The sequence below is a fragment of the Trifolium pratense genome, linkage group LG3 (assembly GCF_020283565.1).
Source record: "Trifolium pratense cultivar HEN17-A07 linkage group LG3, ARS_RC_1.1, whole genome shotgun sequence".
Lineage (NCBI taxonomy): Eukaryota > Viridiplantae > Streptophyta > Magnoliopsida > Fabales > Fabaceae > Trifolium > Trifolium pratense.
The window spans coordinates 19,061,854-19,077,680 of record NC_060061.1 but is presented as its reverse complement, the minus strand read 5'-3'; the positions used below and the strand labels follow the sequence as shown (position 1 = coordinate 19,077,680).

Here is a 15,827-nt window from a genome sequence, read left to right as displayed (position 1 = left end):
TATATATATATTATGAGGATGATATGATATATGGTTGGTTTTTTTCATTATACTTGTTATACACATGATCTCCATATCCTTCCTTCCAAAGAAATAACAATGATGGAAACATCGTCGTGGTAACGCCGCCTATCGCCTTGTGGAATTTCGAGCAATTCGTGGAAATCCAAACCTGATTAAGATTAAGAAGGAAAAGGAAAAAGTTAAGTAAAATAATTAGAGTAATCAATTTTAAGATGCAAATGTGAAATCTTTAAAATGGAATTGTTCGTACCAGCTTTCTTCGCAGCACGAAACAAGACTTCTTCAACCAAATGTTGAGCAGGGTCTCCTTCAGGTTGCAATGTGATGAAAAGCTCAACTTCAGCTACTGCTTCTTCGTTTGATAAGTATTGATAGAGTCCGTCGGAGCATAGAATCAAAAATTTGTCTTTTTGGCCTAATCTGTGGTGTTTAAGGTATGGTTGGCAAGTGATGTATGGGGAATTTCCTACGTAGTCTATTCTAAACATCTCCAGAAGTGCATTGTTCCATTTGGGCTGCAAAACATTCACATATATTATTAGAAACTTGGTTAAATAAAAAAAGTCGTCGTAGAAAACACTGCTTAGCTTTAAGTAATGTGTCAATATACCAATTTCTGTGAAAGGAAAGAACTTAATATTACTAATTTGTGATTTTTGTGATTATTAATCTTTTACAAGAATGGCACCTAGCTTATGTAGTATTACACTAGAAGTAGCAACATTTTTTACATCCAAGGATAGAAGGTATTTAAGAAACTGTTTGAAACAAGAGAAACGAATGTGGAATAGAGTAGTCTTGTTATAGCATGTGTTAATCATTTAATTATCCTATATACTATCCTTTTGGATTTGGATTGCATTCCGTCACAATCTGATTGCGTGAATGTGTGGGATTGTGACGGAAAACAATCCAAATTCATCATTTTGTTGAGTTCCTTGGCATTAATGGTAAAGTTACTGATTAGAGTACATTTAGATGCCAACCTGTTTGAGAAATCCTGCACCGAATGCTCGAGTAACCTTGAGAGATCCCTTCACACGATCGTTGACCACGGCACAAGGATCATCCGGGTGCTCTTTTATTATCCTGATTACTTCCTGAAATTAAAATAACACACTTTTCAATCAAGATGAACACATAAACCAAAAAATCAAAACAGTAATCTAAAATAGGCAAAAATAAGTACCTCTTCAACATTGGTACTATGATCCTTGGTAAGCTGAAAAGCACTTAAACTAGGAACAACATTTGATTTATCAGCATCATCCCATGATTCAAGATCATGCATTGTCTCTTCATTAATCCTCTCCAAATCCTGTCTAATTTTCCCAATCCAATAATCAGGTTCAGCTTTTTGTGCCAACACAGCTCTACTATCTCCCACATTCATCACATAAACATCTTCCCCTTTCATCAACATTACCAGAACACATGAACCCATCAAAGCAAGTTCCGGATTCTCCGTCACCATCTTATCAGCAACATCAAGATAAGACTCCTCAGTTTTCCTCAAAGCTCGAGATAAAGCTTCCAAAACATCTGAATGATTAACAGAATTATCGTCACCGTCACCACCACTCAGTTGTTCCTTCAATCTTCTATCAAGCTCTAATCTCTCTCTATCCCATTCACACTTCCATCTCCTATGATTCTCTTCGTGTTTCTTCGCTGCATCTTTGTACTTATTCTTCGAGTTCTTACCTCTCTTTTTTCTCTTCGTAACCGAATCCATTTTCTCTTGATCAACACATTGAGAACAATCATCAAACACCTTATCTTCATTCCCAACAACATCATCATCAACCGAATCACGCGGTTTAAAATTCAAATTATCCGGTGAACCACCGTCATCCCAAAGCAACCCTTTAAGTTCCTTATGAACAAAAGTATAAAGATTCGAAAGTAAATAATCCGGCGCATCAGGACCGTTAAATCCATCGTAAATTCCAACAAAAACCCAACCATGTTCTTCAGAAACAACAACATGAACACGATCTTCCCCTGCTTTTCCCTGAGCCCATTGAAGATTCTGACTACCCAACGAATCATCATCTTCCAAACTACCTTCACTACTCAAATTCAAACTACTCACAGTCAAATTCTCGTTATGATGCTTCTCACCTGCAAGAATCCACTCCGGCGGTTCCTTAACGGCGACACCTTTGATCGGAGTAACGATAGAGTTCTGTCCTCCACGTGACAGAGTCTTCGAAATCGCTCTCTGAAGAACACGAATCCATTTCTCTTTTCTCGTTCTAGGTCGAACGGAAAACCCTAATCCACTATGAGAAAAGCTTCTCTGAAACTGATCGGTGTTTTCTTTTTCAATCGGACCGGACATGAACCCACGCTCAATCGGACCGGACATAAAACCACGCTCAAGTGGACCGGAACTCGGAAAACCACCACCAACACCGAAATTACCAGAAAAAGGACCCGAACCGGAACTTATCAGATTCTTCGGAATCGGTTGTAAAGGAAGAGAAGCAAAAGAAGTTGAACTTTCAAACGCAGCAGCTCTATCAAAACAACCGTAAGAGTATAAATCCATAAACGCCGTTGATAACGGCGTCGACGTGTTAGCGCTAACAGAAGCACCAGAAATAGTTCTGAAAGTTGTTGTTTCTTCAGAATGAACTTTCGAACTAGATAAACGGGTCGGGTCGGGTCTAACATAACAGAAACTGTGACCAAGACCTTCATCTAAAGGATCCGTTATTAAAATTGATATATCGTGTTTCCTCTTACCACCGTTGTTACCGGTGAAACACACCGTTAATTTTCCTATTCCGTTACCCATAGCAAAGAAAAATAAAAACAGAATAAATGAAAAAACAAAAGAATAAAAAAAAATACAAAGTGGTAGTGAAGTTATAAGGTTGGTATTTTGTGTTATGTTACAACTCGTTTTTCATGTTGGGTTTTGGGTTGAAAAATTAGTGGGAACTAGGAAGGAACTAAGAGAGAGAGAGATTGAGAAGTGGATGGTGAAGAAAGAAAGACAAGTTGAAGTTGATAAGAGAAGTTGATGATGATGATGATAGAGAGAGAAAGAGAGAGAGAGTTGACTTTTTGTATTAAAGGTTTTTTAGAAAATAAGAAAACGCACTCATTTTTCTCTCTCTCAATTATTTATGGAAAATTGATTAAAAGTTTGAGGGTTTGTATTTTTTTATTTTTTGAGTGGGGCGTTGACTATGATGAAGATAAAGTAAAATTTAAAGGTTTTATGTTCGGTTTTAATTTCTTGTTCAATATTCAACCACGCTTGTTATGGAGCGTGGTATACACGCGGCATAGAATCTGTGGGTGAGAGGATAATGAGAGATTGAGATCTTTTGTGGGAAAGCAATTGAATGAATGAATCTTATGTTGAGATTTAGGGAGATTTAGTGTTGGTTTTTTTTTTTTTTTTGGGAGGAGAAAAATAAAAGGTGAAATTTTGAATTTTAAATGACGTTGTAGAGTACAGTACTACATAAATAAATTCTGGTTATGAAATTAAAAAGTCAACATAGAGGAAAAAGGAATTTAAAGGAGTAAAAAAAATTGCATGTTGAAAAGCGTGCCATAGTCACCGTTGGATCAAGTGAAAGTATTGAAGAAATAATATTGACTTACACGTGGCAATATTTTATTGCTCTAATTGATAATTTGTCAACTAGAGATTTCCCGAACTCAGCTCAACTTGAACTAGCTTTGTCTTTGAAAATAGTATAAAAATAAAAACAAAAATAATTGTCAATAATTTCGGCTTTTTGTATAAATAAATAAATATACGAATGGAAATGGGAAATAATAGTAGTAGAAGGTGAGGTTGGCTAAGTTTAATTGAATGTGTTGTTGTTGGTGGGGTAGTTCGAAATAAGTAATGCTGCCATCACTGCACAGCCTGAACAATTAGGTAATTTGACTAACATGTAGCCCCATTACTCCATTGACTTTTTTATTTATTGTTATTATTATAGATTGAATTGAATGTTGACATTTCAAATTTTGTTTCATGATGCTTGGGACGAAAGTCATCCAGTTGTTGTTTGTTTTAATAAATCCATCATGGTTATGAAACACGGCCCTTCTTGTCAACAATATAAACAATAGGAAGAAATACCAAAATTATTAGATAGAATGTTATATCGAATTGAGTTTGAACCAGTGGCGGAACCAGAAAAAATATTGTGGGTGGGTTGAAAAATAGTCAATTTATTTTTAAATTGAATTTTTTGCTCATCTATTTTCACATGTTACAATTTTGGTACCAACAATCTATATTTTTACTCTAAAAATTGTGATTTTTGGCTATAAAGGTCATTTACTGTCCCCAACATTGAATCTAAAGATGAAATATCAAATTTGAGACCAAAATTCACATTTTTTTGGCATTAAAATTCGCTAATTTGACAGAAAAAAGGAAAAAATAATATTGAGATAGGATTAAAATTGCAACAAATGTGAAAATATGGGACTTGAAAAATTTAATATTAATTAAACATATTTTTTTTATCTCATTTCATATTTATATATGGTAGTTCAACTGCTAATTTTATCTATTATTATAAATTCAATTAATTATGAACTAACATTTACACTAATACTTGAACTGATATGTGTACCGAATTACTTATAATCATCAATAATATACTCTAAATTAATATTTACATTAATATTTGTACATATATATATATATATATATATATATATATATATATATATATATATATATATATATATATATATATATATATATATATATATATATATATATATATATATATATATATACCGGGTGACTTAAAATCATTAATAATACATTTAAATTAATATCTTACATATAAAAAAAATTATTTTTTGGGGGTGGGGATGGGTCGTGGCCCACCTCAACCCACCCCTAGATCCGCTGCTGGTTAAACCATCGATCTTTTTACTTTATGTATGAGAGTTTTTAATAATTTGTTGTTTTATCTATATACTAATAATAAAAAATGATATGTTATTACTATAAAATAAACGTCTAAAATAAAAGTATGAATATATGATATAAGAAAGGTGACAAAAAAATGATATAGGATGAAAGAAGATAATATTGCATTATGTTGTTAGACCATCTTCAATGGTGTAGTACATATTAAGTACTCATGGTACTTATTAGGTACTACCATTGCGGGGTGGGTGGGGTAGCTCAGTTGGCACTTGCTGACTGAGCGGGTGTAGGCTGTTGGTCAGGGGTTCGATCCTTGGCAGCAGCAATTATAGTATTTTCTTTGTAAATAAGTTGGTGGTACTTATAAACCATCAACTTTTGATAAAAAAAAAAAAAGGTACTACCATTGGAGCACAACACATTTTAGTACCTAATAGGTATCACTTCTAATATAAGAACTCTCTCTCTCTTCTTTTTATGGAACCCACTTTATTTAATATATTTTAAAAAATTTAATTTGGCAATATTATTTTAAATTAAATTTCAAATTTTAATGATGTGGAGTTATTGATGGGACCCATTTTAGAACTTTTTATGAAATGCTCCATTGGAGGGGTTGAGTACCTATTAGGTACTATTATTAAGAAAATAATAAATTGATGATGTGTTTATGTGGGACCATTTAAGTACTCAAAAATGGAGTGCTCCATTATGGATGCTCTTAAATGTCAACTTTACATTATGTCGTTTAAATATTAGCTTTACGTCGGCCGTCGCAAACGAGTCTTAAGACGTTTAATTTATAAGTATATGAATAATTACATTAGCATTAGAAGTAAAGACCACTAGCAATTGGTAAAGTCATCTCTACTAGTGGGAGTTCTAAATCTAAATCATACTAAATGTAATGTTATGGATTTTAACCCAAATAATGACGGGATCAAGCACCATGGAGATATGCATCGAAGGTTTCTCTCCCAACCCCCCTCATTTCTTATCTACCCCCTGAATTTCCGTTTTTGCCCTTGGGGGGTACTTCGGTTTATACGAACCGAATTTTTTTGTCATGCTAAAAAATTTCGGTTTATATAAACCGAAGTATTGTGTTCCAAATTTTTTTCCAGCTTTCCTGCATAAATTCTGCATGAGACCCTCAACTTCCACAATTTATTTGAAATACTAAACGATGTCCGATTTGAGTAAATGACCACTCGTTGGAAAGCTTAGGGTGTCAAGAATACAAATATAATTTTTGTTTTGAGGGTTAACTATCCAATTGGTTCAGTTTGACGAAATAATTGGTACTGGTACAGAAACAGAGCATAAACTTTTCTCAAACTTGTAGGTAGATTTTCTCATACTATACTTAATGAAATTTAACAATTCCGGTGTCAATCTTGTAGTAAATTTTGTCTTCTTTACACTGGATAAAACATTATTAGCATACGACTTATATTCAGAGAGCTATGATAAATTTACCACAGGTATCTCTACAACATTTTTGCAGAAACTTTTCTCAAACTTGTAGGTAGATTTTCTCATACTATACTTAATGAAATTTAATAATTCCGGTGTCAATCTTGTAGTAAATTTTGTCTTCTTTACACTGGATTAAAAATCATTAGCATACGACCTATATTCAGAGAGATATGATAAATTTACCACAGGTAGCTCTACACGAATTTTCACATAAATTTTCCTTCTTTTTGGGGGGTATATGTTATTTCGGTTTATATAAACCGAATTTTTTTTCCATGTTTAAAAACTTCGGTTTATATAAACCGAAGTTTGTTGGCAAAAAATTTTCATACCGCAAGGAGCAAAATGAGATTTTTGGGGGGTAGAAAAGAAATGAGGGGGGTCGGGAGAGAAAACTTCTGCATCGAATGAATAAAATAGGCTAAACTGCTTAGCCCAATAAGAGAAAAGCCCGACATAGAAACGTCAAATAAAGGGGGTGACATAGCAAAAAGGTTACCCCAACATCATCCCAACAAATAAACACATTAGAAGGTAAAGTTCTAGAAGGTTTGGTGTGTGCCTCTACTGTTCCACATGTCACGAAATTCAATTAGACTTAGAGATGAGTCTTGTTCCTATCTAGGTTATCAAACATACAGGCACTGATCTTACCCGACCAGAAGTGCGACCGCGCCAGCGCTTGAGTTGGTGAAGCCCCTGTTGAAACGGAGGGGGTTGTGTACCTGCAGGCACTCCGACGCTCAAGTCAGTGAGGTGAAGTGTAGGTTTTCTGTGCTAAAATGTTATGTACCTTGCAAATGTCAAAGAGTTGCGTATATCTAGCGCTGGGCCAAGACCCTTGATGGCATTAATGGCCATCAAGTGGCTGTCGGAAAACGGCCATGAGGCCTTGATGTGCAGTAAATGCTCATCATTCTGGTTTACGGTCGTTACGATACGTGGAAGTATCAGACCGTTGGTGAATCGAGCAAGGCTCGTGAGGTCCTCGCGATAGGCTAGCTCGGGATATATCTGCTCGCGATCCTTCGGTGCTCGAGCATCTGTGCTCGGCCCAGAACAGGAGCCCCCCAATGGTCACATAAGGAGAAATAATAACAAATAAGAGAGCACAAATATTCATTTGTGTTAAATAGGGGTAAATCTTCAATTACAATCACTTATCATCTGCTTGCAGCCTGCCTGACTTTGACACCAATGTGTCTTTGCATGTACGTTCCCTTAATTAAAGAACAGACGTACAAGAAGAAAGTGTGGAGATCATAGTATTGGAATTTACAAAACTAACTCTTGTATTCATACAGGAACATTGACACCAATCCGATAAAATTTAACTAGACGCGTCAAGATCTCATAAGCATAACAATCACCTGAAATAGAGCCCCCCCCCCCCCCCCCCCCCCCCCCCCCCCCCCCCCCCCCCATAAGCATATCTCCCACTAGTCGATGTAAATTAATTTTACACCGACGTCTATTTTTTCATAAAAGGTACATATTTTTAAATTTAAATATAATTTTCAATTAATGTTAGATTATTTTACTTTTATTTAATAAATAAAAAAAATGGAAGGATTACTACCCCTTAGTGAGAATTGAATGCACATCAACGGCTGGGGGGCGAGCATCAGATATTCAGACACATCAAATAAATATCCGTCACTACCATCAATTCATTAAATTCGAAGCCAGTAAATGCTTATTAAGTCCTGTTTTCCTCTTCATGCTCTTTTGATCTACTATATATCACAAATCACAACCCATCACAGATTTGATGATGCAATGCAATCTATCTCCATTAAATGTTGTGGTTCACCTCTCCTTTGCCATGTCGACATGATATATCAATTCATTCATTCACTATTTTCTTTGACTTTATTTAAACTCTTTGATATGTAAAAAGTAAGCTCTGTTTAAATGATTTTTTGTTTTGTATATGTTTAGTAGACAACATTCTTGTTACGATGTTACGTCAAGTCCATATTTTCGAGAGGTTGTTCGTTTTGGGGTTAACCCGTTATGATTTTGTCCTTTGTAGAAAAATCGTCTCGGTGATTTGAAAGGTGTGGGTGTTGTATATAAACACTCCTTAACCTCGATTACCAAGCGATGTGAGACTATTTTGGTGTATCCAGAACAATTTTATTTTGGTATTTTAAACAACTTTTATAAGAGATAAAAAATTGTTATGTAAATCAAGAGATTGAGTTCAAATAGTTAATGGGCTCACACTAAGACAAATTGTTTGTGAGAACCCGAGTTCGATTCCCGATGAAAATAATTTTTTATCAGACTTTATTTATCTCGCGGCCGAACACTGAATTATTGGGCTCCCTTTCTCTTATGGACCAGAAGGTTAACACCAAAACAATAAAAGTTGTTATGTGATTTAGTGAGAGACAATTTTTTTTTTTAGTATTTGCCCATTCTCTTGGTTCCTAATTTGCCCGGTTCTAGAAAGTATTTTAAAATCACACACGGTACAATTAAAGTTATCATGTTCAATCACTTTTATTTTGTAATATATTAAACACCTTAAAAGTTTTTTGTTATTGTCAGATAGTATAGTAACTAGAATTTCATCTTTAAAGTAAATAAGTGGAGTTTTGAGATTCAAACTCTGAATTCTACGTATAAAATACGATGTCTCTACCAATTAAGTTAAACTCACGAGAATTTGGACCATAATAATTCTATGTGATATTGGTATAGGTTTTGGCTGGACCAGCATAGGCTATAATTCATCAGCCCAAAAACATTCACTCGGTAAAGTGGGCCGATACTTGGAATTGAATTCATGATGTGCTCCTACCTACCTCTTGGTTGATTATAAAAAAAAATCCTCTTGGTTATTGACTTAGTTCATGATGTGCTCCTACCTACCTTTCAAGTTATACATCTATCATGCAAATTCTAATATCAACCGAAAATTTATATCATATAGATCATTCATTAAAAAATTTAGAATAATTAAAAATCATTTGATATGTTATTGAGATTCACTAAGATTAACGGTTTGTTTGTTTTTCTTGAATACCGTTAATCTTGATATGTCTCAATAACATCTCAAATAATTTTCAATTTTTCTAATTTTTTTTATGAATGATTTATAGGATATAAACTTTCAATTTAACGGTAAATTTTGTAAAATTCGTATTCGTTATAATAATACTAATCAATTGTTCATGGTGGACATTCTTGTTAAAATTTGATGAATAATTTGCGTCGGTTTTTTTTTTTTTTTTTTTTGACTAAATTTAAAAGGGACGTGACATACTATGGTCATTGATTCATTGTTCTAGCTGGGCGAAATTTCCAATGGTTTGATGGGTTGTCATGAACGTAAGTAAATTTGGTTGATTGTGACTTGCTCACTTGGACTGCTTTGTCCAAAATACTCAAGTCCCATGAAGTATGCTTTTTTGGACATAGTAAGCTTGGTTTGATCATTAATCGCTCATTAAAAAAAATAAGCTCAATGGATTAGTTAGTGATTGTTTGGACTTTTGGAGGATCAGTTGCAAGTTTGACAAATTCATATGCTACTTTAATTTTATTGAAGCTATAAAATATAATTTTTGTCAAAATTAAACATGTGATTTTGATAATTATATCTCATGCCAATTTGATATATGAACTTAGTAGATGAATCTTCTTTTGTGCTTAGCAAACGAGTCGGTTTCACTGACTACGCTTAGGATGTGGACGGATAATTATGCGCATTTGTTGTTTACATGCTTCTTTAAACAAGCTTCGAATCCGGATACTCAGTAGGTTCGGTGGAATGCTCACAGAGGTACTGGTATGATTTTGAATGTCGATGGGAGCAGTCTTGGAAATCCTGGTATCCCAGGTTTTTGGATTCATGGTTTTGTTGGAAACATAGGCTTCTCTAACATCCTTCATGCGGAGCTATTGACTATCTATTATGGCTTAGTATTAGCGTGGGGCTTTGGATTCACGGAGTTGTGGTGTTACTTAGATTCTAAGTCTACAATTAAGTTGATCTCAGAAACTGTCAACGCTTGACACACTATGCAGCGATTATACACAATATTAAGGAGCTTCTCCCTAGAGATTGGCGTATCCATATAGTTCACACTTGCCGAGAGGGCAATGCTTGCGCCGACTACCTTGCCAAGTTTGGGGCTTCTCATCCTGAGACTTATTCTCCTCTAGCTGACCCCCCAGATGAAATGAGTCTCCTCCTGTTAGCCGATGCTAATGAGACTTTCTTTTCTAGATAGTTTGGTCTTTGTTTGCTTTTGTGTTTTTTTTCTCTCCTACTTGTACCAAAAAAAAAACAACTCAATGAATCTACACACCAATCAAAACTCCAATGGTTTGATCTAGTTATAAAAAAACAGATTTTAAATCTAAAAGTTCTTAAGTTTAAGCCATGCTAGTATCATTTGTATGTAATTGTAGAAACTAATCTTAGAACTAAATTTGAACCAAAATCTCTTATTAAATTAAAAAATATATCCACCATCTCATCCAAGGTCTCTTACCATTTCATCCAAGTCCTCTTAGGTTAAAGAACTAGACTTTGATCATGGACTTGAGCTCATGTTATAAAGATTACTATGGACCGAAACAACAAGCATGCATAATTATAAATAATTATCAACAAGAACAACATAGATATCTCGTGGTTCATGCAAGAGCTTCTAGATTATTATAGTTTGGCTCCCCTCACATACACAATTAAATGCCTATGCCTACCCTAAAAAAACTTTGAAATAATATTCAAAATTCAAAAATCAACCGCCCACAGTCCCTAGTGACGACTTCACATACGTGTTTACAAGTTAATATAAACACTAGGAAACAAGAAAAATAATGAATAAAACATAAAATGGCATTTAATAAAAACGTCACATACAAATTAAATTAAATTCTCTATATCAAAGTCCAAGCATCACATATGTCATGAACAGGTTCACCCAAAAAAATAAAAAAAAATCACAAACTAAAACATTGAGTTTAAGTGGTTCCTTCAAATCGAACGTCAGGAGAATCCGAGTTTAATTTTTAGTAAAAACAATTTTTTATCGAACTTTGTTTATCTGACAATCGAATTCTAAGTTACCAGACTTCTTTCCTTACTTGTCTTACCACCGAACTCTTTCACGGGAAACCAGACAGTTAATTAAAAATATAAAAACATCACATATGTCATTCCTATATTGAATTAATTGTTGTTTTCAAACATTGACAATCAATCGTGCCAAAGGGTCGTTACATTTGATAATTACAATCTAGATCTTGATCAGATTAATGGATTAGTTGAAATTTCTGACCTCACCATATTTTACCAATTCAACCATACCTAAATCTAATTTTCTATTTTCATTCATCTCTCTCTATTTTTTTCTATCCTAAAGGAAGAAAATAAGCACACTCTTGAACCAAAAATACAACAAAATGGGTACTCCTTTCAATGAATTCAAAAAACAAGCTTCTTTCTTCCTCAAAGAGAAAATCAAAACTGCTAGATTAGCTCTAACTGATGTCACCCCTGCAGAATTGTGAGCTTATTACTTTTATGATATCATTGATTTGTTTTTTATCTTAATTATATACACTTCAAATTATTTCATATATCCAAAACTATAGGATTTCTAATATATTGTATATGCTTATTTCCCTTTGTATGTGTTTGTTTACTCTTTGCAGAATGATAGAAGAGGCAACTAATGAAAATCCATGGGCACCAAACACTGTAACACTTAGATCAATTTCAAAAGCTGCTTTTGAGCTAGATGATTATTGGAGGATTATAGAGATTCTACATAAAAGGTATGTTTAGCTTGATACATCCAAAGTTTTAAATAGCGGTCGTGATTTCTTAATATTTCGGGATGTGGTCTCAATTGCAGCATATGTTTGCTATCACAGTGGGTCCGTGATCTGCATAAGCCACTAAGTGTAACTTTTGGAAAATCACGGTGAATACCATGATTCTGACGTATTGACCGTGCTACCAAACATTTACGCAATTGTAATGTGGTTTAATGCAATATCAAAAACTGTTATGTTATTATGGCCCAGATTGGGATTGCGGACTTTTATTTAAAACCTTGTTATTCTTTGTTAATAAATGAATCATGATGGATGAACAAATGGTACAATTGTAAAACAGATTGGCTAAATTTGAAAAGAAGAATTGGAGGATCTCTTACAATTCCTTGATTGTGCTTGAGCATTTGTTGACTCATGGACCAGAAAGTGTAGCAGAGGAGTTTCAGAGTGATAAAGATGTTATTAACCAGCTTAAAGGTTTTCAGTATATTGATCAACAAGGGTATGCCTTTTATTCTTTTCCTTTCAATTTTAATATTAAAACTTGGTCATTGATTTTCTTTCTCTTGACACTAGCGCCGTTAGATGTAAAAGTTATTTTTGAAAACTCGGTATCCGGCCGGACCGACTAATCCGTTAGATGTAAAAGTTAGTTACCCTAGTTAGTTGTTTTTGTTGACTATTTAGGTCCTGTTTGGATAAACAACATAATTAAGCACTTATAGTATAAACACTTATCGTATAAGTGTTTATGTATAAGTTATTTTTAAAATAAAAGATGATTAGCTGTTTTCTTAAGTTATCTTGGCGAGCTTATAGAAATAAGCTGAAAACAACTTATAGACATCTCCTGAACAGTCTCACAAGTGTTTATATCAGGAGAAAAGCTCAAAAAACCAATCTAAATAGACCCTTAAGCCTATATTCTTGATGAAAGCCATAGATAAGAGAAAATTTATATATAAGTAATATGCAAATTGTATTGATAATTTGCAGGTTCAATTGGGGCCTAACTGTTAGAAAGAAATCAGAGAGAGTAATGAAACTGTTGGAAGAAGGAACACTTCTCAAGGAAGAAAGAAACCAATGTAGAAGATTATCAAGAGGTATTCAAGGTTTTGGAAGTTTCCAACAAAGATCAACTTCAACACAAACCATATTACGCGAAAAATCATTGCCGACCACAATTCGTAGATGTGATTCAGATTCAAACAACTATGAAGATCAGGAAAATAAGCCCTCTTTCTCAACCTTGGACAGCAAGAAAACAATGATATATCAAGATGATGATATTGCCAACAATCAATTGATTCAGAAATCTGAATCAAGTTCTAAAGAAAACATGGAACCTTGGAAGGATGAATGGAACATGGATGGAGAATCAGAATCATTATTGGATTGTGGAGAAGATGATTCTTCTAGGCTTATGAGGTTTAAAATAGAAGATGATCACCCTTTTAATTCAACAACAGGAAAACATAGTACTGCTTCCTTGCTTTCTGCCAGAGATGGAATACTACAAGGTTGTTGAAGCAATTTAGATTTAAGTTAACTCAATAAGTTATTTTCAAATATTGTACATGTAATCATGTATCTGGTTTATCATTATGTTTCTGGAAGAACCTCTCTTCAATGGTCACAGTTCTTTTTCTTTTTTGGCTTATCTATGAAAATAGATTTTTTTTTTTTTCAAAACTCAGTATCCGACCCTAGAATCGGATTTGGTATGTATACCTTTATATTTACTGTGTAAGGACTGTCTTACATATATGCAAGTGGAAAAGGTTTTCAGCAAGTTCTGGAGAATAGATTAAAAGTTTTTGCTGACATTTCACTATTTCATTTTGAGCAATTCATGTTTTATAAGGTTCAAAGTATATCTAGGTTCACCTTGGTAAAAAATTCTTTCAGCAACATTTATACAAACTATATGCAATAGAGATACCCGTGAATCTCTTTCAGGATAACTTTAAGCTTAATTATCGATCAATAATGTTTTACTAAACAGTTCGAATCCTAGAATCCAAACTCAGTTCGTATTATAGAATGCGAATCTTATAAAATCTAATATTTTTGTATCTTTCCCCTTCCTTTACCCCCTATTTTTTCCAGATTTGGCGCCCCCTGAGTTCGCTACTTAAGTAGCGAGGAGTATTTTTGAAATTTTTGAGGGCAAACCGCAAACAAGTACTTCTAGGAGGCGCCAGAAAAAAAATCTCAAAAAAAATTAATGAGTCCAGCTGAGTCCTGAGTTTTGACAGGAAATGGGCCTAGCCCAAAACTGAACAAAAAGTAGAGAGGATATGATTTTGTTCTCTCATCAAAAAAGCTCTTCATCTTTGGTGAAGTCAACGGTGGCATGTGGGGATGTCAAAGTTTTGATGGGAACGAAAATAGTGATGAAGTTACCGTCGAAATCAGAGTGCTTGAAATTATTTTCAAGATTTATGATGAAAGAGATGTTAGAAATAAGGAAACATGAAGGATTGTGTTTTTTCATAGACCTTATGCAATTTCACTTTTACTATCACCTCTTGATTCGATAGACCAAGATTCTCCAAATAACCAGATTCAATATTTGACGATGGAAAATTACTGAAAACAATTTTGATTTTCAACTTATACTTACACGCATTTTTATTTGTTTATAATAAAGACTAAATTACAAATTGCCAACGCAAATGAAACCCAACTTAAAAGATAAAAGTAAATATTAAAAATTTAAAGGCATAAATTTGAATGATTTAATTTTTATATATTAGTAGTGTAAAACTTTTTTGCACGTTCATCCATTTAAATTATTCCATGATGTCACTTTTTTAAGTTAGTTTTTCAAATATCTTTAGAAATATTAGTATGATTTGATTGAATGCATGTATACCAAAAAATTACCCTCTCAATGCATAGAAATTAATCTCAAATCTGAAAGCCATGAACACCGGCTACTGCTAGCATAGAAATTGTTCTTTTTACGAAGATTGTGATTTTTTGTGTTATGGATTGGACTTTTGGGTCGGGTCAAACTCAATGCCATATTCATCGGTCCAATGTCACAATCCTTGGCATATATAACCACCACACTATAATCTCACAATGTATGCATTAGTTTAACCTCACATTTATCTCAAGCTTATACTGACTTGGGCGTCTAATTATTTTCTGCAGGTACACCTTTTCTATCGTCGATTATCTCAAATAGTCGGATTCCGACCTCCAACTCGGAGCATCCTTCCACTGATCCACCACCGTGAGTTCTCTAGCTACCCTTCTTTTATATCCTTTTTGGATAATTCTGAGTTCTATTACGAACAGTTTGACATTGTGTTTAATTTTGTGGTTATTTAGGTGTAAATTTAAAATCCTCCCCACGTAATTGGCGAGACTAATTGTTCAAATCTTGTGAATCTTAATTATAAAAAAAAAGGTGAATAGATAAATTATTTTTTCATCCTAAAACATAGTAGGGCAGAAGGCAAGGGTTGAGTGGGTTGAAAATCTGAAATATATGCGAGATATAGTCCATGATTGTAATGTAATATGATAGGGGAACATTTTTTTTTTTTTTTGATAAGCAAATATGATAGGGGAACATGATGAC

General features: G+C 33.8%; 2 protein-coding genes across 2 annotated transcripts; one reads left to right on the top strand and one right to left on the bottom strand.

The window, feature by feature from the left end:
• LOC123918562 (probable protein phosphatase 2C 4) lies at positions 1-3,158 on the bottom strand. The gene is made up of 4 exons (XM_045970642.1): positions 1,214-3,158; positions 1,011-1,124; positions 275-539; positions 1-172 (listed from the first exon to the last, which is right to left on the bottom strand). The coding sequence occupies exons 1-4, from the start codon at positions 2,825-2,827 to the stop codon at positions 57-59; spliced, it is 2,109 nt and encodes a 702-aa protein (XP_045826598.1). The 5' UTR covers positions 2,828-3,158; the 3' UTR covers positions 1-56.
• An 8,452-nt stretch (positions 3,159-11,610) lies between these two features.
• Positions 11,611-14,004, top strand: LOC123918561 (ENTH domain-containing protein C794.11c). The gene is made up of 4 exons (XM_045970641.1): positions 11,611-11,955; positions 12,104-12,226; positions 12,570-12,731; positions 13,226-14,004. Exons 1-4 carry the CDS (start codon positions 11,852-11,854, stop codon positions 13,758-13,760), a joined length of 924 nt encoding a protein of 307 aa, XP_045826597.1. The 5' UTR covers positions 11,611-11,851; the 3' UTR covers positions 13,761-14,004.
• Positions 14,005-15,827: the final 1,823 nt, after the last annotated feature.

Bases quoted from the DNA above. Each gene is read 5' to 3' on its own strand.
- LOC123918562 (XM_045970642.1), bottom strand. From the start codon at position 2,827: ATGGGTAACGGAATAGGAAAATTAACGGTGTGTTTCACCGGTAACAAC. The intron at 1,125-1,213 runs GTACTTATTTTT...TTTTAATTTCAG, and splicing joins ATAGTACCAATGTTGAAGAG to GAAGTAATCAGGATAATAAA. The intron at 173-274 runs GTACGAACAATT...AATCTTAATCAG, and splicing joins TCGTGCTGCGAAGAAAGCTG to GTTTGGATTTCCACGAATTG.
- LOC123918561 (XM_045970641.1), top strand. From the start codon at position 11,852: ATGGGTACTCCTTTCAATGAATTCAAAAAACAAGCTTCTTTCTTCCTC. The intron at 11,956-12,103 runs GTGAGCTTATTA...TACTCTTTGCAG, and splicing joins GATGTCACCCCTGCAGAATT to AATGATAGAAGAGGCAACTA. The intron at 12,227-12,569 runs GTATGTTTAGCT...ATTGTAAAACAG, and splicing joins ATAGAGATTCTACATAAAAG to ATTGGCTAAATTTGAAAAGA.